This window comes from Symphalangus syndactylus, chromosome 18 (genome assembly GCF_028878055.3).
Source record: "Symphalangus syndactylus isolate Jambi chromosome 18, NHGRI_mSymSyn1-v2.1_pri, whole genome shotgun sequence".
Lineage (NCBI taxonomy): Eukaryota > Metazoa > Chordata > Mammalia > Primates > Hylobatidae > Symphalangus > Symphalangus syndactylus.
Window position 1 is genome coordinate 61,947,565 of NC_072440.2, and position 23,592 is coordinate 61,971,156.

The window sequence follows — 23,592 nt, forward strand, 5'->3', positions numbered from 1 at the left end:
CAATGTGAAACTTAGTGGTTGTGATACATTACAGACATTTTTATCTGTAAGCCTCTGAAATGAGACTTGTCTTGGAAATATTGAATACCCAGCTTCCTTCACCCAATTTATAAAGAACTATAGGCTAATTGGATATTTCCTTGGTCACAGCAGTATTTCTAGTTATCTTAGAAAAGCAACAAATTAGTATATTAGGAAGGCTAAAAACATTTTAAAAATAACAAGAGCGAATCATGTTTAATTCATGTTAAAATCATTGATTTTAACATGAATAACTATTGAATCACATCATCTTAAATTTAATAGTGTTAGGAATAAATGATGTATTTATAAACATTCAGAAAGTTTTAATACCTACTTTCAGTTTGTTCTTTCCAAGAGATCTTTTCTAGACTTCTAGAAATTGATTATAAATCATATTCTAACTTAAGAACATGTTATCTTAGCATTTCTTAAATTACAGACCCATCTCAATGTTTATTGCTGTTGGCAATAACTGCTCAGGAGGACATTACCCAGGTTACAATGTATTTTCTGAAGTCTTTCCATTTTATTTCTTATAAGACTAGTTCAAATTGTAAACCTAATATATAATCAAGCAATTGTTTCCAAATATACCTTTTCTTGTATATTTGAAGTTAATCCCCACCCCTACACCCACCCCCACAATAACACTCTGAGTATAAGAAAACAAAACAAGGCCAGGCGCGGTGGCTCACACTTGTAATCCCAGCACTTTGGGAGGCTGAGGCGGGTGGATCACTTGAGGTCAGGAGTCTGAGACCAGCATGGCTGACACGACAAAACCCCGTCTCTACTAACAATACAAAAATTAGCCAGGCGTGGTGGCACATGCCTGTAGTTCCAGATACTTGGGAGGCTAAGGCAGGAGAATCGCTTGAACCTCCTTGGTTCAACCGCTTTGGAGGCGGAGGTTACAGTGAGTTGAGATCACGCCATCGCACCCCAGCCTGGGTGACAGAGCAAGACTGCATATAAAAAATCAACATCAACAACAAGAAAAAAAACCCCATTGTTTCCTGAGTCTAATTAAGGATAATTTTAGGTGGAGAGAAAAAAGTCTGCTTTCAAGAAAAACATAATAGCTTCACTTAAATAACTTAAGACTTCCGATTATGATACGGCTAACATAATATACTGGGACCGTGCAATAGAATGAATTAAACAAATTCATTAACAAAGCTTAGTTTTCCTTCTTTGTGGAAAAATTAACCAAATGTTTGTGTTCCTAAGCTGCCAATCTTTTGTTTTGTTTTGTTTTTGAGACACAGTCTCACTCTATTGCCCAGGTTGGAGTGCTGTGGCATGATCTCGGCTCGCTGCAACCTCTGCCTCCCGGATTCAAGCGATTCTTCTGCCTCAGCCTCCCGAGTAGCTGGGATTACAGGCACCCACCACCACACCTGGCTAATTTTTGTATTTTTAGTAGAGACGGGGTTTCACCATATTGGCCAGGCTAGTCTGAAGCTCATGACCTCAGGTGATCCACTCGCCTCGGGCTTCCAAAAGTGCTGGGATTTCAGGCATAATCAAGCTTTCCTTATGACCTTTCCACCAAAAATACATCCAAATTCCCACCCCAGTACAAGGAATAACACAATGCTTCCTATGCAGCTCATCAGTAATAGGTTAATTCTAAATACAAAATATTAAACAGAAATTCAGTGTTGTTACTTTTATGTCTTCCTTTCCTGTACTTTAACCAAAAAAAGTTTCAAAAATAAAGTAGATGTAGTTTTCCAAGTGGAGTTTACTTGTTCACAGATGTACTCTCTGAGTGACGAATGCCCAGTCTTTTCAATTATTACAGTGGCCCCGCTTGGGGTGGAAAATGTTCAGTCATGTTTAGCTATGAGATCTCTGTCACATATTTGAAAGGGAAACTGCAAGCCAAACCCTGTCAGTTCTCCTCTCTGGAAAAATCAGTCGGTGGTAGTATTGAGAGTAGAACATGTCACTCTGAATCTCTCCCATGTCCAATCAAAAACGATGAGAATTTAAAGCTATGGACCTAGGAAAATATTTCAGACATCCTGCTTCAAAAAGAAGACAGGCTTACACGTTGTGGTTTCATTATCACATCAGGTGGTCTTCTACAAGTCAAAGGTAAAAGAGACGGGTTGACAGGGAACGATTCGGTTCCTGGTGAATGGACTGCCCCACAAGGTAAGCCAGCTTGTGGGCATAGTGGCAAGGCACTGGAACTCGAATGATGCCCTTTAGTAGGAAAAAAAAACATACAACTAAGTTTTTTTCACTTTACATCTACTTTCCCTAAATTTAAATTCACAGAAGCCAATTCAGAGGTCCAACATTGTTCAATCTTGAATAGTACATTTAAAAAATCTGAAGAAAAAAGTAACAAAAAGTACTTACTGGCAAATTATAATACATGTGGCATAGACAATATGTTAAACGCTGTACTGTATCTGGGCTCAAGCCAATCGTGTCATAGATGACGTTATAATGAGTGGGGGTAACAGTCCCATCTTGCACAGACTGACTCACAATAAAAAAGTCATACCTGGAAATATAGGACATGTGGGTATCGGCTCATTTTAGAAAGGGGGTATAGTAAACCTAATATCTGAAATGAAAACATTTAGTATAATAGCTTACAAAAATCTATAGACTAAGTTTCCTTTACATTTAGAAACCTGTCTAACTGATAAACAACGATTTGAGAAATCAAATCTATAGAAGACAATTAAATCACTGACACAGATAGTAATTCTCATGGGATTTTGCCTTCAAGTACATGCACTGAAACCTAGAGGAAGAAACAAGATTGGCACATTTGATCTGATATGGCCGTAGATAATTCTATCCGGAGATCCTGGATGAAGGCCTGCTGCCTCGCTGAGAATCACTGGACTATATTTAAACTATTTTTTTTTTTTTTTTTTTTTTTTTAGATGGAGTCTGGCTCTGTCGCCCAGGCTGGAGTGCAGTGACACAATCTTGGCTCACGGCAAGCTCCTCTTCCCGGGTTCACGCCATTCTCCTGCCTCAGCTTCCTGAGTAGCTGGGACTACAGGTGCCTGTCACCATGCCCGGCTAATTTTTTATATTTTTAGTAGAGATGGGGTTTCACTGTGTTAGCCAGGATGGTCTCTACCTCCTGACCTCGTGATCCACCTGCCTTGGCCTCCCAAAGCGCTGGGATTACAGGCGTAAGCCACCGTGCCCGGCCTTAAACTTCTTAAACAATACAACCGGTAAGATTGATCTATGTGTTATAAATATTGAATTTATTTTTATGTGTACAATCTTATGTTGTACTTTATGATATTTTTACTTGCTCCATCCTTTAATCCTTTCCTGCCTTATACTAGATTGATCAAATGTTTCTGCCTTTCCTTCCTTTTACTTCATTTCTCCTCAACTCTTGGTATGAATATCATTATTTCCACTGTGGTTTCAAGTAAGTCTTTCATTTGTATAATTGACTTAAGTATAAAGCAGCAGAAGCTTTATCATTTTCCCTAAAAACTAAAGAATCTTAGTGTATACTTTGACCTCATAACTCCTTTTCTATGTAAGTGCTATATCCAGTATTTTAGATCTTGTTTTAATATACCCTATAAATTGTCATTTATGAAATCAAGGCTTTTTTATACTCCATTGTAAGTGATCAACATTGCTTCTTGCATTTCATTCTCCCTTAACTGTTCGATTTCCTTCTTCCTAAAATACAGTCTTTTTGGGTACCTCTCTCAGTGAGTACCTGGTGGATCTGTTAATGTATATACTGTATATGTACTAACTGAGCATGTTTGTATTTCACTGTCACCCTTGATAAGTTAGCTGGGTATCAAATTCTAGCTTGACGGCTATTTTTAAGCATTTTAAAGATACTTCATAGTATTCTGGTTTCTACTCTTGCTGAATGTGATTTTTATTGTTTGTAAATATATTATTCCTGTGGTTGCTTTTGAATTTTCTTATGCCTACTGAAGTTTCACTATAACATTTCTAAGTGTGAACTTTTATTGATCTTTGCTCAATCTTGTTATTCTTCAATCTGAGGATTCAGAATCTCAGACTTTCTCTTTGAATATTGCTCCACCCCACCACACCCCCATCATATCTTATCTACTACTGAAACTTCTATTTGGTATAGAGCAAATCTTATTTTGCCTTACTTTTTCTAAACATTTTTTCCTATCTTCCATATCTTTATAGCTCTCCACTGCATTATGGGAATTTTGTGAACATATGTTCCAGTTAACAATTTGTTTTATGTCTAACCTTCTCTTTAACCCTTCCACTGATTTTTCTTCGTTTTGACTATATTCATGTTTGTTAGATATTCAAATACAAATTGACCTTTTCATTAGACATTCTTATGGCCTTTATTCCTTTTTATATCTTTTCTTATCTCAATACATTTTTATATAGAATGTCTCTAACCATTTCATCTTCTGGAAGTTGTATCTAATCTTAATGTCTTAAAGGTTGGCTCTAACTTATAATGGCTTGCATCCTCATAACAAGAAAAAGACTTCTAAATTACTGTTTGGAATTACTTCCTTCTGTCCATGAACAACAGAGCTGACTATATGAAACTATTTTGTAGCCTATTCAGTATTACTTTCTGAACACATCATTTCTTCATTCAGGTTCTTAGGATAAGTGTCATACAAAATGTTTCACATAAAAGAAACTGGTTTCTTTTTTCACACTGCTGTTTTGTTTTTTTTGTTTTGAGAGGGAGTCTCACTCTGTCACCCAGGCTGGAGTGCAGTGGCATGATCTCTGCTCACTGCAAGCTCCACCTCCCCGGTTCACACCATTCCCCTGCCTCAGCCTCCCGACTAGCGGGGACTACAGGCGCCCGCCACCATGCCCGGCTAATTTTTTGTATTTTTAGTGGAGACGGGGTTTCACCGTGTTAGCCAGGATGGTCTCGATCTCTGGACCTCGTGATCCGCCCGCCTTGGCCTCCCTAAGTGCTGGGATTACAGGTGTGAGCCACCGTGCCCAGCCCCACACTGCTGTTTTAAAGCAGAAAGATATTTTAAAAATAGAAACCTCTGGCTGGACATGGTGGCTCATGCCTGTAATCCCAGCACTTTGGGCCACCAAGGTGGGTGGATCACTTGAGGTCAGGAGTTCGAGACCAGCCTAGCCAACATGGTGAAACCGCGTCTCTACTAAAAATACAAAAAACTAGCCGGACGTGGTGGTAGGCACCTGTAAGCCCAGCTACTTGGGAGGCTGAGGCAGAAGAATTGCTTGAACCTGGGAGGCAGAGGTTGCAGTGTGCCAAGATTACACCACTGCACTCCAGCCTGGGCAACAGAGCAAGACTCCATCAAATAGATAGATAGATACCTACCTACCTCTCAGACTATTGCATAAACATTTTGATGGTCGTGATATAGTCAATATAATTTGATTTGTGATGACTCCAAATTGTCAATATAAACATCACTTGCTATCTTTTGTAGTCATAATTTAAAGGGTTTTAGGGCCACACTGAAGTTGACTCTTATGTGGTCACAGACATTTACAAAAGTTTGATGAAGAAACTTCGACAACCAGAAGACTAATCGTGATTTCTATATTCAAATGAGGAATCTCTGCCCAATAGTAAAAAAACAGACCAAATTAGTTCTAAAGAATCAGCAATGCTTTAAGGTAAAGTTATTGGAATTAAGTGATTGTGTTGAACCGAAGGAAATTGAGAAAATTATAGAACCAGCTGCAAAAAATATAGGTGGCTTACCATTCTTTCCTAGTCAACTCTACGTCAATAACTGTTCCTGGAGGTGGATTTTGAAAATCGCTTCCATGTTTAAGAAAAAATCTAGTGTTTATTCGTTTCTTCACCACAATGAAAGCTAGAGTGAAACTTTAAAAAATCAGGATAAGTGTCACTATGTTTACTCAGTCTTACCTCAGAAGTACACAGTATATTAAAACATCTGCTTTACATTTAGGACCTATGAAGAATGGACAGCAGCCCTCCTTACACCCTAATTTTACTGTCTAAGCTCCATGTGCCCGATTAAAGCAGTAAATGAGGAGGTATTTATTCATAACCACCCACATCCCAGGGGAAGGGTCCCTTCCTCACAACTTTGGGATCATTCCTACAATCCCTGCTGAGAAATGGGCCCTCAGGAAACAGGAGTTTTACAAAAGTGGAGTTTTGTAGGTTTTGTAAGTCTTAGGGCTGGAGATCCCCTCCAGCTGGCTCCTCCACCACCTGGACAAAAGTCCAGGATAAAAGAAGGATAAGTGTGAACTATTGGCAGGCTACGTTCATGGATTTCTTTTTTTGAGATGGAGTCTCACTCTGTCCCCCAGGCTGGAGTGCAGTGGCGTGATCTTGGCTCACTGCAACCTCCCTCTCCCAGGTTCAAGTGATTCTCATGGCTCAGCCTCCCAAGGAGCTGGTATTACAGGTGTGCGCCACCACGCCTGGCTAATTTTTGTATTTTTATTAGTAGAGATGGGGTTTTGCTATGTTGGCCAGGCTGGTCTCAAACTCCTGACCTCAAGTGATCTGCCTGCCTCGGCCTCCCAAAGTGCTGGGATTACAGGCATGAGCCACCACGCCGGGCCGTTCATGGATTTCTATATCTGATGTTAACAAGCCCTCCCACAGCAAGACTTGAAAGTAGGAAGATTCACTGGAACTTTGTGGTGGAAGCGGTCTGCTACTGCCAGGTCCATTTCTGCTTTGCATTCTGACTCGGGTGTGGAACGCAAAATCAAAGCAGAAGGGTCTTCCCCGCACTCCCCCACCCATCCACAAAAGCCACTATTTATATCAAGCTCCTACTCTCATCACACATTGTATTGGTGTTTTCCCCTAAAAAACATCAGATTTTTTTTTCAAAGACTAAAATGTAGAGCTAAAATCTGCACAGTACAATTTTTTTGAGACAAGGTCTCACTGTGTCACCCAGGTATGAGTGCAGTGCTCCTAGGCTCAAGTGACCTGCCCACCTCAAATTCTGAGTAGCTGGGACTGCAGGCACACAACACCATGCTCAGCTAATTTTTTCATTTTTTTTTCTTTTTTTTTTGAGACGGAGTTTCACTCGTTGCCCAGGCTAGAATGCAATGGTGCGATCTCAGCTCACTGCAACCTCCACCTCCTGGGTTCAGGCGATTCTCCTGCCTCAGCCTCCCGAGTAGCTGGGATTACAGGCATGCGCCACCACACCCAGCTAATTTTTCTGTATTTTTAGTAGAGGCGGGGTTTCTCCATGTTGGTCAGGCTGGTCTCGAACTCCTGACCTCAGGTGATCCACCCTCCTTGGCCTCCCAAAGTGCTGGGATTACAGGCGTGAGCCACTGTGCCTGGCCAATTTTTTCATTTTTTGTAGAGATAGGATCTCACTATGTTGCCCAAGCTGGTTTTGAGCTCCTGGGCTCAAGTGATCTGCCCACCTTAACCTCCCAAAGTGCTGGGATTACAGGCATGAGTCACTACACATTACAATTAATACAACCTACTTGTTAGGAGAGATGGTTTTTAAGTAGGTCGACATCTTTTTCGCTTCATGGTCAAGCAATGCTTGAAGCTGACCATCTCCCACTCCATCCCGATACACAATAACAGAATGTGGCATCGATGATTCGTTTTTACACCAGACATCCAGGGCAGCTGAGAGGAAATCAGAAACTTGTGTAAATAAACCGTCACTTGGAACAAACTAGCCTTTGCTGCTTTTGACAAATTCTAGGTCCATCTTTCAACACTGCAGCTTTCAGGGCAATTTTACTGCTTAAGTCCTGTCTATTCTGGGGTTCCTCAACAACCGCACTATGGAAGTTTTGATCCAGAGAATCTGTGGTGGAGGTGGGGTAACTTATGCATGGTAGGATGTTTAGCAGCATCTTTGTCCTCTACCCACTAGACTCAATGCCAGTAGCACCTCCACCCCAGTTGTGACACCAAAAACTAAAGGTTCAGTCATTACCAAGTGTCCTCTGGAGGCGATATGTCTATTGGTGGAGAACTACTTGTATAGTGTCGGGTTCCCCGACCGCTACAAGACACTGACCTTTCAAGCAGATCTGCAGCTCTTTCACAAGCTCTTCTCCTGTTTTCTGGATGACACATTGAGAATACCACCTGTTCACAGAAAAACCACCAGTTTGGAAAACAAGATTCTTAAAATCTCATTTGAGTCTGCATTAATCTATGGGCAAAAAATATTACTATCAGTAGTTAAGGACATTTTAGCATCAATTCGTATCTCTACAGAGATCAAAGTATTGGTCTCTTTTGATATCTTAGGCATTTTAGAAAATTTTGAGTGCATACGAATAGTCAAGTAGAATGGAAGCATTTATTCACATTACTACAAATTAATCATGCTTTATTGTACAAGACGACTGTAGTTTCGCCTATGGGGGAATGCAATAAAATGAAATCCCTGTGCTCCCCCTGGTTCCTGCTTTGGGATCAACACCCTCAACAGTGGCGCCTCCATGTTCCCCCTCACTGAGGAAGGGGTTTGCTTTGGAATGGTGGCAGCTGTTGTCACAACTTCAACGTATCTAGTAAAATTGTATGCTATCTCAAGTTTCTATCCTCTTACCACATTCTTGTTTACTTCACAGTAACCCCATCTGACCGCCTGACATTGTGATGTATCTGTCTGCCTGCCTCTTCTTACTAGGATTTAATCCACAGAGTATGACCAGGTGTCTTGGCTTCACATTTTCACTGCCAGTGTCAGCATCTGAACATGGTAGCCACTCAGAAAAATCTGTTGACAGCTCTAAGAATGATTTGGCTCATGATGGTCTCTGCTTTCTTGGGTTTGGAGTATGTAATTGTAATATTTACTTAGCTATGTGTGTTTCTCTTTGTTCAAGGTATTGGCTATTTTCTTTCCTTTTTTTTTTTTTTTTTTTTTTTAGACAGAGTCTCACTCTCTCACCCCAGGCTGGAGTGCAGTGGTGTGATCTCGGCTCATTGCAAGCCCCACCTCCCAGGTTCATGCCATTCTCCTGCCTCAGCCTCCTGAGCAGCTGGGACTACAGGAGCCCGCCACCATGCCTAGCTAATTTTTGTATTTTGTTTTAGTAGAGACGGGGTTTCACCGTGTTAGCCAGTATGGTCTCGATCTCCTGACCTTGTGATCTGCCCGCCTCAGCCTCCCAAAGTGCTGGGATTATAGGCGTGAGCCACCGCACTCAGCGGCATTGGCTATTTTCATAATTTTTTGGAAGTTTTTCTTTGATTGGAAAGCAGATTTTACACTATTAAAATAAGTATTACTTGAAAAAAGCATCTGTTGAATAATTGAAAGTATAATTTTTCCCTATGATTGCAACACTATTTTCAAACAAAAAGTAGAGCAAAACAGTGTTATCATATTGAAGCAGAATATGACTGGAAAAAAGTCATCATCTATGGAAATAAAGATGGATCTTCCTTTAAAGATATTCCTGAATTATACCTAGTGGGCCACAATCATTATTAAACAGAGGTAATTTGCAATGGACATACATCAAGTAATGTGCAAAGGACTGCAAACTTAAGACTGCAAACGTATTTCAAGGTGCAGTATGGTTTCTACTCTGAGAACAGAAAATAAAAGGGCCCTGGGAGAAAAGGAGAGCATAGGATATAGACACACATCTTTTGGAAGTACATCATGTGCAGGTATAGAAAGACAAGATCCTATACTTACAGATCTCTGGCCACTAATTATGTTTCCATGTCTCTTTACCCATGTACATCTGAACTATTTCACTATGTATTAGTTATCTCCATTTAAGACATGTACTGATCAGAGCCTATGGTAGGCAGAATTCTATCTGTTCTAATCCCTGGAGCCTGTGATTATGGCAGGATATCACCCCTGTGATTATGTTATGCTATATGGCTTCGTTGACTTTATGATAACAATTTTCCAAATGGGTCATTTGTAATTACATGAACTCCTTTAAAAGCAGGTATGTTTTTTCTGGCTGATGGCCAAAGAGGAGGTCAGATTCAAAACAGAACAAGGGCTCAATGTGCCATGGCTGGTTGGAAGATGGAGAGGGGTTTGCTACATGAGAGAAATCAGGACTGGCCTGCAGCTGACAGCCAACAACAACAACAACAACAACAACAAAACAACAACAACAACAAAAAACCAGGGACCTCTGTCATCTAACTACAAAGAAATGGATTCAGCCGCAATGACATGAGCTTGGAAGGGGAGGGCTGTCAAGCCTCCAGATGATAACGTGGCTTGGCTGACACCTTTATTTATGCCTTGTAAGGTTCTGAGAGCTGTGAACTACCAGGTATCTGATCAGAAGAACTGTGCAGATAGAGACGGGCATTGTCATAAACTGCCACGTTTGTGGTATGTTAGGCAGCAATGGAAAATTATGTAGAGCCAGCCAACCATGCAAAATGTTCTGGGAACATAACTTTGCCAGAAAAATCAGGAGACCACATGACTAAGAATAACTCATCTGTCAAATTCCCAACCTCTTGAGTTAACAAGTATTAATTAGGTTCATCTTTTCTATTTGGTCCACAGTCAGCTACCAACTAAACAATGTCTACCAGAGCTTACTTACTTTGTTAATTCAGCATTGGTACTTGCAACAAATCCTGCTATTGATTTCTGTCGATTTACGATATCGTGGAAACAATCAATGCCAACGAACATTGTTCTTTGTACCTTAAGTTTTTTTTTGAAAAGGTAATGGAGTTAGAACGTGAGCAAAATTTAAGCATTAACAATTAAGGGAATCTTAAGTTTTATTAGATGTAAATTAAATGAAGTCAATGAAATACAACATACGTCTGTCTCCACTTTCCAGAGGGCTCCTCCCATCTTGCAATTCATCTGCTGGGCAATCTTGGTGACGATGGTCCTTGCCTGGACTTTTTCTAAGGTCTTTTTCACCACACATTGGCTTGGAATTGGGCATTTGGTACATAGGTATCTTTTTATGCTGTCATATCTACGTTTGTCATCATTGGGCAGGATACAAATCACCTTGAAAACCAGCAAACATGACATTCCCTAAGATATAACAACAGTGATACAGGAAAGAAAAACCATCTGGAGCAGGCAACTTAGGTGGAAGACTGACAAGCTAGAGCCAATTTATTAAGAAAATATATGAGCCCAAGAGGGTGAAGGGTCTAGAGCCATGTTATTAATTATAATAATTATATCAATTTATAGTGTATTATATGTATTTTATTAGAAAATTATTACATTAATTATTACTTAATTGGAAGGGTGAATATGTGGAAGAAACAAGTTATAATTAACATTATAAGCTATAATTAACATTAAATTGTTATGTGTTTAAATTATAGTGTCGTAAATTATAGTTAACATTAATGTTATAAATTATAATTATAAATTACAGCAATTGCTGCAAGATGCAATTTGGCAATATACATCAATTGTTTAAGACTGCAATATTATTTCCATCCTAGTTATTCAGGTTCCAGGAACTTATTACCATGTTAACAAGGATGGGTTAAAATCAGGCTGAAGGATACAATGATCAGGACAGTCACCCTTTACAGGACTATCACTGAGAGAGGAGAAAGGAGAAAAAAAAGTTAAGGCAGATCCATACTAAAATTCTTTTAAACAGCCTGAAAAATCAAGCTGCAGCTGCACAGATAAGGGAGCAAGGCCTAACGTAGAAATGCCTTTGTTCTTTGTGTAATCAGCAGGCTCCCAGGAAAGTTTCCTCCGCTTCTACAGACATGTACACAGTGGGGACTCCGTGGGCACTTGCATAAGGGGGAGGCTTGGCTGAGACAGGCCTGCAGCTGCACAGATGAGGACAGTTACACAGATAGCTATGCAGATAAGGGAAATTTCTTAGAAGAGCTTTTGTGTTTAACTGTAAAATGGCAACCCTCTCGGGCCCCCTCTCTGCTGCAGAGAGCTTTCCTCTTTTGCTCCAACCTTACTCTTGGTGTCCACACTCCTAAATTTTCTTGGCCGTGAAACAAAGAGCTCGGATAACACCGCAGACAATGAGATGGTTTCATTGACCCTAGACAGCTTCATCATGATGTATGTGTAGGGCACTTTCCGAGTGGTTCACTTGGCAAAGTTAATACTTTCAGCAACCCACTGAAATAAGTAGTATTATCCCCATTTTACTGCTGAGTAAGCAAACTTAGGAGTTATGGAAACTGCCTGATTTTCCAAGGTTTCAAATATTGGGTTGGATTTCCAGTGGGAAACTAAGCAGTTAGGAAGACTGGTTACTAACTGGCCTGTTCCTGACTTTCTTGGGAAAATAATTATTAAGTTATTTTTAACATGATGATGTTTATAGGAAGTTTTTGGTGGACATCTTATCAGATTAAGGAAATTCTCTTCTCATTCTATACTGTTTTTCTTCCTTTCACGTGAAAGGGTGTAGAATTTCAAATGCATTGTCTGCATTGACAAGTATTTGTCCCATAGTTCAGACTCAACAGTTAATCATTTGCATTTTTTCTAAAGGTGACCTATTTCAAATTTTCAAATGACTGGCATATAGTAGCTTTTGGTGTTTTATATTTTATTAATCTCCAGTGAATCTATACTAATGGATTCTACTTTTTTTAGCTTTAGTCTTCTTCAGTCTTGACAACATCAAATTTTGATATTTTCTTTTTTTTTTTTTTGAGAAGGAGTCTCGCTCTTTCACCCAGGCTGGAGTGCAGTGGCGCGATCTCGGCTCACTGCAGGCTCCGTCCCCCAGGGTTCACACCATTCTCCTGCCTCAGCCTCCCGCGTAGCTGGGACTACAGGCGCCCGCTACCTCGCCCGGCTAATTTTTTTGTATTTTTTAGTAGAGACGGGGTTTCACCGTGTTAGCCAGGATGGTCTCGATCTCCTGACCTCGTGACCCGCCCGCCTCGGCCTCCCAAAGTGCTGGGATTACAGGCGACTGCGCCCGGCCTCAAATTTTGATATTTTCAAAAGAACCAGCTTTAAGTTTTTTGGTTTTTGTTCAGAGATGAGTGGTGAAATTAGAATTATGTGTACAGATTAGAAAACAGCATTACCAGCTGGGTGCAGTGGCTCACGCCTGTAATCCCAGTACTTTGGGTTGCCAAGGTGGGCGGATCACAAGGTCAGGAGTTCGAGACCAGCCTGGCCAATATGGTGAAACCCCATCTCTACTAAAAATACAAAAATTAGCCAGGCATGGTGGCGGGCATGTGTAGTCCCAGGTACTTGGGAGGCTGAGGCAGGAGAATAGCTTGAACTGGGAGGCGGAGGTTGCAGTGAGCCGAGATCGCATCACTACACTCCAGTCTGGGTGACAGAGTGAGACTCCATCTCAAAAAAAAAAAAAAAAAAAAAAAGCATTACATCAATATTAATTTTCTTAATTGGGTAACATGTTGTGTTTAAGTAAGAGTATGTTCCTTTGTTTTCAAAATACCCATTGACGTATTTAGAGATTAATGGAGCAGCATATCGCACACATATACACATACACAGTAACTGCCATGAATTACAATCATATGCATGTGGTAAAGGAGAAAAAGAATAATTATACAACTGTGGTCAAATGTTTGAGTAATCTGGATGATGGGTATAGAGGGGGTATTTGTATTATTTTTCCAATTCTTCCTTAAGTCTGAAATTACACGAAAATATAAGATTAAAAGGAATAAAGTTTCTGAACATCTAAAAAAAAATGAAAGGTTTAGCTTGGATTAATGCATAATAATTTTAAATAGAACATTTGTAAAATTTTCTGTTTAAAATGAGGACTATGTTCCCTACTGGCATTTTTACTGCAAATGTCTGATTTTCAGGAATGAGTTATTACTATTAAATGCAAAGTGACTTTTTTTATTCTTGTAGCCTTAATACTAGATTTGCTTCACTTCCTGTAAAGAAAGCCAAAACCTGAATATACTTTTGTGGCAGGCCAGTTTTTACTAATGTAGTCTTCCATCAGAACTCTTTCAGTACTGAGTGGTTAAGTTAAATATTAAAAGCTAAAAAAGTCAGTGCCCTTATACAAACGCTGGAATGTAACAAAAGCCCACCAAGAGTTTTGCCTACGCCTTTCCTGAGCCTCAAAGCATGACAAAATAGTGAAGGAATTCTTAACAGGACCCATTTAGGATTAAACAGGTTTTACTGGGGTCTGAAGAAAATCCCCAGGCCTCCATAAACAAGTTTATTGGAGGTCTGAAGGAACTCCCCAAACCTCCACAATTTAGCAGGAAACAAGATAAGGGTAATCACTGCAGCACTTAGACCCATTTAGATTAAGTAAATTTACTGAGTCTCCAGAAGAAGGTCTTCAGGACTCAGACCTTAGTTATAGATGAAAAGTTAATCACTTATGGCCAGGCATGGTGGCTCACACCTGTTATCCCAGCACTTTGGGAGGCCAAGGCAGGCAGATCACAAAGTCAGGAGATTGAGACCATCCCGGCTAACACAGTGAAACCCTGTCTCTACTAAAATATAAAAAATTAGCCGGGCGTGGTGGCAGACGCCTGTAGTCCCAGCTACTTGGGAGGCTGAGGCAGGAGAATGGCGTGAACCCAGGAGGTGGAGGTTGCAGTGAGCCGAGATCGTACGACTGCACTCCAGCCTGGGCAACACAGTGAGCCTCCGTCCAAAAAAAAAAAAAAAAAAGTTAATCACTTATGTCTTTAGATAAATGCACACTTAGACATAGACATATAGCGTAGAAGGTATATAAGCTCTGAAAACCTTTGTAATTTTGAGTTGGTCTGGATATAATTTCCAGGCCTTCTCCCTGTAACTGGTTACAGAAATAAAAACTCTCTTCCACCCCAGTCTGCATCTCGTTATTGGGCAGTGAGAAACAGCAGCCCAGCCCCTCAGTTTGCTCTGGGAACACTTTCATTTCTTCTATTTCTGCCTTATGTATCCCAGCTCGCATTTATAGGATTTTAATTCTTTATTATTCACATACACGAGTTTCCTCATCATGACTCATTTAAAATAGTGATCTGCAAGCTGTCTGTACCTGCCTTAAAGAAAACCAACACATCCCCAAACATCAAGTACTTGTGAATGCCTGGTCGTGTCATTACCAGTCGCATTTGTGAAGTTCACATTTTATTTTAGGTACAACATAAATACGTGGCCTGCTATCTTTTTATTGCATCAACGTATTTTCTTACACAGCCTTGTTCTGCCCTTACCTCATGCCACATGGCTTGATTCCTACTTACATACATTAATCCCCTTCTATTGCTGGTCTATGGAGATTTCCAGCTGTACTGGAACAGTTTTATAAGTGATTTTTAGTCCCTATTTTATGGATCATTCCCAACTATTTGGGGTACACAAGATTGTGGACACACTTCCCCCATGCCATCTGACATAATGCCTTAAAATATCTAAGGGGATACCTTAAGAAATTGTTCCAAAAGGCAAATCTAGGATAAATAAATGAGTAAATGAGTAAAAGTAGGACAAGTTCCTCTTCAAGAGATAGAAGTTCTTTAAAGAAAGCCCCACATTAAAAAGGTAATCTTGAGGCCAGGTGCAGTGGCTCATGCCTGTAATCCCAGCACTTTGGGAGGCTGAGGCGGGCGGATCATGAGGTCAGGAGACTGAGACCATCCTGGCTAACACAGTGAAACCCCGTCTCTACTAAAAATACAAAAAATTAGCCGGGTGTGGTGGCGGATGCCTGTAGTCCCAGCTACTTGGGAGGATGAAGCAGGAGAATGGCATGAACCTGGGAGGCGGAGCTTGCAGTGAGCCGAGATCACGCCACTGCACTCCAGCCTGGGTGACGAGTGAGACTCCGTCTCAAAAAAAAAAAAAAAAAAAAGATAATCTTGAGCTTTTCAGGCAGATGCCAAATGAGCAAAGAGATTCCTGTTATGAGAATAAGCTGGAATTCAAACAGCTGCCAAAGCCCCTTTTACTCTGATTCTAATCCTAGAATAGGAAGCTTTGCTGGTTCCCAATGGGGGCTTCTCTTACCGAGAGGGGGCCAGGGAAGAATAAAACAGTACTCAAGTAGCAGGAAGCAACACGTAAAACTTAAGTCCAACAGGATTTCAAAACACAGACATTACATTTCAGAATGAGCATGGCTCACATAAGGTATTCTTCAGGGTAGCCTGCAAGGGTTCCCTAGGGGCAAGTAAAAGAAGAAAGTCTAGGCTTCATGTAAAACACAATAGGAAAACATTCTGGTTTCATGGTCAAGAAACAAAGACATCTTCCCACCTGTACCCCTCAAGATCATCCTGGGGGAAGAAAGAAGATGAACTAGTGTAAAGAACCCAAGAAAGAAAAAGAATTTGCTGTAGTAATTCAGATACAACATAATGACAACTTGGTCTAAGACACCAAACGGAAGAAAGGAAAGAACGGACTCCTAGAAAAATACCAGGCAAGTATTGCCGGGCATGGTGGCTCATGCCTGTAATCCCAGCACTTTGGGAGGCCGAGGTGGGCAGATCACTGGAGGTCAGGAGTTCGAGACCAGTCTGGCCAACATGACGAAACCTCATCTCTATTAAAAATATAAAACTTAGCTGGGCATGGTGGTAGACGCCTGTAATCCCAGCTACTTGGGAGGCTGAGGCAGGAGAAATGCTTGAGCCAGGAGGTAGAGGTTACAGTGGGCTGAGATCATGCCACTGCAGTCCAGCCTGGGCCACGGAGCAAGACTCCGTCTCAAAAAAAAAACAAAAACAAAAAACAAAACAAAAAAAAAAAACAGGCAAGAAGCATAACACAGGGTAGAAGATCGTGATCACAGACTTGGCAGGTAACACCTGGGGATACAAGTAATGAACGTGGTGATTATTAATACCCACACTACTTTACATTTGTATGGTGTATTTTTTCAAGTTAGGAGATTTTAAAAGTAATTACAAGTCTCCAAGCCTGAGAAAATTAGCATAAGATTGTGATACTCAGGAATAGCTAAACCATGAAAGTTTGTATTCAGCTAATAGCAAGTTAGTCTGCTTTCGTTGGCAAGTTCAGGAAACCAACGACAACATTTTGAATTCTAAAATACTTATCCAAATAGTTTAGAACAATAACTAAAAGACTGTACATGTATCAACTAGACACTTACCATCTGCAGTGTTGGTCTAGTATATTTCCGTAATGTGTCTATATAGGAGTTAGCATCACCGTCTACTTCAATCCTAAAAAGTAAATATAGCATCCATATCCAAAAGATACCAACCAGTGAAACAAACGTTTCACCCAGCAAATACAAAGAAAGACATGATAAAATGCCAAGATATGCATTTCAGTACAAAGTATGTTTAAAAGAAAAAAGACAGTAGACTTTCAGTTTCCGATTCTACTTGTAAGGAGCTTTGAAGTCACTACTCTGCCCTAACAGCAAGTCAAACGCTAAACAGACTGAAAACAATGAACAGCTCTCCTAGGATTTTCAAGAGAGGTGAGGACACAGGGCAAATCACTGCCTCCAATATTGAAGAGACAAATAAGCAAAAACAAGGAGTCCTGGCTAGCTAGAGCAAAGACTCAGGAAACTTCCCAGGGAAACAGTTCCTGGGTCAGACCACCTGAACTGTGATGAATTACTGCAGGCTCAGCATGGACAACTGTGAGGGTTAAAAACTCCAGGTATACCCAGTTACAGGAGGGTCCCCACAATTTTGAGAGTTTTACCTCTAGGAGCTTGACCAGGTTCTCGCAGTAAATACCAGAGGACAATTGTTTAGTGCTTCCAGCAGGGGGAGGGGAAAATAAACTATTTTGAAATACACCAGGGCCCTGTGTTCCTAACAGGCCCTGCCCTCAGGAGAAGCTAGTTAACCAGAACCTAACCTTTTTTTTTTTTTTTTTTTAAAAAAAAAGAAAACGTTTAGGTTCAGGGGTACACATGCAGGTTTGTTATATAGGTAAACTTGTGCCCTGAGGGTTTATTGTACAGATTTTATCATCCAAGTACTAAGCAAAAGAAGCCGAGGCTGAGAAGACTACATACTGTATGAGTCTAACTAGATGACATTCTAAAAAGGCAAAACCGTGGAGACGGTAAAAAAAAATAAAATAAAATAAAATAAAATAAAATAAAATAAAATAAATAAATAAATAAATTAGTGGTCCTCAGAGGTTGTGGTGCAGGGAGTAGGTGGTGGTAGGAAGGGATAATCAGGTGAAGCACAGAAGAATTTTAGGGCAGTGACAAATACTCTGCATGAAACCAATGATGGATACATGTCATATACATTTGTCCAAACCAGTAGAATGTACAACTCCAAGAGTGAACCCTACTGTAAACTATGGACTTTGGGTAATTATGATATTTCAGTGTAGGCTCATCAGCTGCAACAAATGTACCACACTGGTAGGGGATGTTGATGGGGGAGGCCATGCATTATTGGGGGCAGGATATATATGAGAAGTCTCTAACTTCCTCTTACTTTTGCTGTAAACCTAAAACTGCTGTAGAAAGTTTTTTAAGTTCAGTTTTTGGAAACATGCGTGAGAATTCTTAATATTCTCCCATCCATTCACATCAAGTTCTTAATTCTCATACCTTCTACAACATGTATCTTAATAGCCGTAAACCATATATCACAAAGTCCATTTTCATATTTTTTGACTAGAGATTAGACTTTACAAACTTTTAAGGTTTTGATACAGTGACCAATTCCTACAATATTTTAGTTATTATACTGTAAGATTGCTAACAACTGATTTTCAAATTGGAATTTCTGCTCTACTTACATTTCTGCTGGTTTCATAGTTATGCCCATGGGGGCTGTGACACTCTGTAGATGACCCTTTAAGGACATGGCTTCTCTGTGACTGCTCCTGCTATAGAGTATGAGCCAACTATGTAGTGGCACTGAATTAAGTAAGGGTAATTCTCTTATTTCTCTTGACCAGTCTCCTTGTGAATTGGCTTTAACCTGGAAAAGAATTATAAGACATGGCATAAAACTTTATTTTAAAGATCAACTTATCTGAGATCCTGTATGCTGTAAATCTGTGCTGTCTCCTATTGAAATGTTACAATTATAAACTTGAATGGCCAATGTAGGTTTTTTTTCATTAAGATATATGTTAATAGGACTGGAATTCTATCCTAGGTGTTAAAAATTTTAATTGAGAGGCCATTGAGGGGGAGATGGCTCCAGAGCTTTAGGTTCCTGTGCAGGCCAATGTAAACAGTAAAACAAAGCCAGAGACTTTACCAATCAGAAACCACCATTACCAACTAGGGTCCTTCCACTCTAAGAGATCAAATGTATTTTGTCCTATTTTGCATCAGCCTATAAAAGCTCACTGCTCACACTACTGCAGCAGAGCTCTCTGAGCCCCTTCTGATTGAGTGCTGCACAACTGGTGAATCAGTCTTAGTGCAAATAAACTTAATTTGATTTGAAGTTTCTTTTGGCGCTTTTCAATGCTGTTAGACTCAGATTGGCTCTTCATACTGTTCTATCACAGCATGTGCTCCCTGAAAATTTAGTCTTTTGGTGGGAACTTTATTCCAAGGAAAGACACTTGAAACATTTAACCAAGGATGGAGTAAGATGGCCAAATAGAGGGCTCCACCGATCATCCCTACAAGGGGAACACTAGGTTTGACAACTATCTGTACAAAGGGAGCACCTTCATAGGAACCAAACATCAGGTGAGCACTCAGTGTCTGGTTTTTACTTTATATTGCTGAAAGAGGCACTGAAGGTAGGAAAAACAGTCTTGAATTGCTGACGTCACCCTTCTCCCACCCCTGCATGGTGCCAAGAATCTGTGCAGGCGGGAGAGGGACAGCACAGCAACTGTGAGGCTTTGCATTAAAATCAGCACTGCCCTGTCACAGCAGAAAGCAGAACTGGGCTGTACTCAGCTGATGGCCACCCATAGGAGGAACATTTGATTCTCGCCCTAGCCAGAAGGGAATTGCCCATCCCAGTGGTCAGAGCTCGAGTTCTAGAAAGCCTCACCACCATGGGCTGGAGTGTTCTGTGGCCCTAAGTGAACCTGAGAAACAGTCTAGGCCACAAAGACTGCAATCCCTAGGCAAGTCCTAGTGCTGATCTGGGTTTAGAGCTTGTAAACTGGGGGTGGAGGGGTAGGGGACATGATCTGAGGCACCTGCCAGGGTAGTTAAGAGAGTACTTGCCTCACCCCTCCCCCAACTCACAGCAGCACAGCTCAAAGCTCCAAAAGAGACCCCTTCTTTCTGCTTCAGGAGAAAAGAAGGACGAGTGAAGACTTTGTCTTGTATCTTGGATACCAGCTCAGCTACAGTAGGATAGGACAACAGTCAGGGTTGTGAGGCCCGCATTCTGGGCCCTAGCTCTTGGATGACATTTCTAGACATACCCTGGGCCAGAAGGGAAACCTGCTGCTTTGAAGGGAAGGACCCAGCCCAGGCAGGATTCATCACCTACTGACTAAAGAGCCCTTGGACCCTGAAGAACCAGCAATAACACCCAGGTAGAATGTGAGGGCCTTGGATGGACTCAGACATGCTGGCTTCAGGTGAGAACCAGCATATTCCCAGCTGTGGCTATGGGGAGAGACTCCTGCTTGAGAAAAGTAGAGGGAAAAGTAAAGGGGACTTTGTCTTGCACCTTAGGTACCAGCTCAGCCACAGTGGGGCAGAGCACCAAGCAGACTTTTGGGGTCCCCAATCCCAGGCCTTGGCTCATGGATGGAATTTCTGGACCTGCCTGGGCCAAAATGGAGCATGCTGCCCTGAAGGGTAATTCCTAGGCCTGACAGCATTCACCGCAAGCTGACTGAAGAGCCCATGGACCTTAAGGGAACACTGGCAGTAGCCTAGCAGTACTCCCAATGGGCCTGTGGTGGTGCTGGCCATGGGGTGAGGCTCCTCTATGTGTAGAAAGAGAAGGGGGCCGGATGCAGTGGCTCACGCCTGGAATCCCAGGACTTTGGGAGGCCAAGGCGGGTGGATCACTTGAGGTCAGGAGGTCTGGCCAACCTGGTGAAACCCCGTCTCTACTAAAAATATAAAAATTAGCTGGCTGTGGTGGTGGGTGCCTGCAATTCCAGCTACTTGGGAGGCTGAGGCACAAGAATCGCTTGAACCCAGTAAGTGGAGGTTGCAGTGAGCCAAGATTGCACCACTGCACTCCAGCCTAGGCGACAGAGCAAGACTGTCTCAAAAAAAGAAAGAAAAAGAGAAAGAAGGAAGGGAAGAGTGAGAAGGTCTGCATCACGTGGTTTGAGTGCCAGCTCAGCCACAGTACAAAAGAACACCAGGTCGTTTCTATGATTTTTGACTCCAGTCCCTGACTCCTGAATGGCATCTCTGTACCTGCCCAGGGCCTGGGGGAATTCACTGCCTCTGAAGGGAAGGACACAAGTCTGACTGCTTTGCTACTTGATTGGAGAGCCCTAGGCCCTTGAGCCAACATAGGTGGTAGCCTGGTAGTGGTCACAGTGGGCCTTGGGCAAGACCCAGTGCTGTGTTGGCTTCAGGTTGACCCCGTGCAGTCCCATTGGTGGTCACCGCAGGGATGCCTGTGTCACCCCAAACCCAGCTCCAGGCAGTTCAGCACAGAGAGACAGAAAGTAAGCAAACAAGACTCTGTGCCTGGTAATCCAGAAGTCTTCTGGATCATATCAAGATCATCAAGGTGATATCACCATGAATCTGCGAGAACCATAGCATTACTGTGCTTGGGATGTCCCCTGATGCAGATATGACTTAGATCACAATACCCAAGTCCTTCTGAATACCTGGACAGCCTTCCCAAGGAAGATGAATACAAACAAGCCCGGATGGCGAAGAGAACAATGAAAACCTAACTTTCAGTGCCCAAACACTCATGAACTTCCCCAAGCATCAAGACCATCCAGGAAAACATGGACCTCACCAAATGAACCAAATAAGGCACCGGGCACCAATCCTGGATAAATAGATATGTGACCTTTCAGACAATTCAAAATAGCTATTTAGAGGAAACTCAAAGAAATTCAAGATAACAGAAAGAATTGAGAATTCTAGTAGATAAATTCTACAAAGAGATTGAAATAAAAAGATTCAAGTAGAAATTCTGGAGTTAAAACATGTAATTGACATATTGAATACATCAGAGTCTCTTAAGAGCAGAATTAAATCAAGCAGAAGAAAGAATTACTGAGCTCAAAGGCAGGCTGTTTGAAAACACATAGTCAGAGGAGGCAAAAGAAAACACAGAAGCATACCTACAAAATCTAGAAAATAGCCTCAAAAGGGAAAATCTAAGAGTTATTGTCCTTATAGATGAGGTAAAGAAAGAGATAATGGTACAAAGTTCACTCAAAGAGATAGCAGAACTTCCCAAACCTAAAGAAATATATCAATATCTAAGTATAAAGTGGTTACAGTAGATTTAATCCAGAGACGACTACTTCAAGGCATTTCATAATCAAACTTCCAAAGGTCAAGGATAAAGAAAGGATCCTAAATAGCAGCAAGAGAAAAATAACATAGAATGGAGCTCCAGTACATCTGGCAGCAGACTTTTCAGTGGAAACCATACAGACCAGGAGAGAGTAGCATAACATCTTTAAAGTGCTGAAGGAAAAAAAAAATTACCCCAGAATAATATACCCAGTAAAAATATCCTTCAAACATGAAGGAGAAAGACTTTTCCAGACAAACAAAAGCCGAGGGATTTCATCAACACCAGATCTGCCCTACGAGAAATGCTAAAAGGGGTACTTCAATCAAAAACAAAAGGGATGTTGAGGAGCAATAGGAATTCACCTGAAGGTACAAAACTTACTGGTAATAGGGCCGGGGACGGTGGCTCACGCCTGTAATCCTAGCACTTTGAGAGGCCGAGGCGGGCGGATCATGAGGTCAGGATATCGAGACCATCCTGGCTAACACAGTGAAACCCCGTCTCTACTGAAAACACAAAAAATTAGTCGGACGTGGTAGCAGGTGCCTGTAGTACCAGTTGCTTGGGAGGCTGAGACAGGAAAATGGCATGAACCTGGGAGGCAGAGTGTGCAGTGAGCTGAGATCACACCACTGCACTCCATCCTGGGCAACAGAGCAAGACTCCATCTCAAAAAAAAAAAAAAAAAGAAACTGGAGATATTACAACTGATACCACAGAAATACAATAGATCATTCAAGGCCACTATGAACACTTTTACACACACAAACTAGAAAACCTAGAGGAGATGGATAAATTCCTGGAACCGGAAATATACAACCCTCCTAGATTAAACCAGGAAGAAATAGAAACTCTGAACAGGCCAATAATAAGCAGTGAAATTGAAATGGTAATAAGATGCCACCAAAAAAAGTCCAGGACCAGATGGATTCACAGCTGAATTCTATCAGACACTCAAAGAAGAATTGGTGCCAATCCTACTGAAACTATTCCAAAAGACAAAGAAGGAATCCTCCCTAAATCATTCTATGAAGCCAGTATCACCCTAATACCAAAACCAAGAAAGAAGAAAACAAAAGAAAACTATAGATAAATCTCCCTGGTGAACATAGATGTAAAAATTCTCAACAAAATACTAGCTAAATGAATCCATCACCATATCAAAAAGATAATCCACCACGATCAAGTGGGCTTCATACCAGGGATACAGGGATGGTTTAAAATATGCAAGTCAATAAATATGCTAC

General features: G+C 41.2%; 1 protein-coding gene across 1 annotated transcript in view; it reads right to left on the reverse strand.

Annotated features, from left to right (window-relative positions):
• Positions 1–407: 407 nt before the first annotated feature.
• Positions 408–23,592, reverse strand: part of PIWIL3 (piwi like RNA-mediated gene silencing 3) — a 59,105-nt gene continuing 35,920 nt past the window's right edge. The window contains exons 13-21 of the mRNA XM_055254257.2: positions 18,705–18,889; positions 17,071–17,143; positions 10,800–11,024; positions 10,573–10,676; positions 8,046–8,116; positions 7,495–7,645; positions 5,753–5,878; positions 2,398–2,545; positions 408–2,238 (exon numbers count right to left, since the gene is read on the reverse strand). Of these exons, the coding sequence (XP_055110232.2) occupies positions 2,122–2,238; positions 2,398–2,545; positions 5,753–5,878; positions 7,495–7,645; positions 8,046–8,116; positions 10,573–10,676; positions 10,800–11,024; positions 17,071–17,143; positions 18,705–18,889 (1,200 nt within the window). The 3' untranslated portion in view covers positions 408–2,121. The remainder of the gene's footprint in view (positions 2,239–2,397; positions 2,546–5,752; positions 5,879–7,494; positions 7,646–8,045; positions 8,117–10,572; positions 10,677–10,799; positions 11,025–17,070; positions 17,144–18,704; positions 18,890–23,592) is intronic.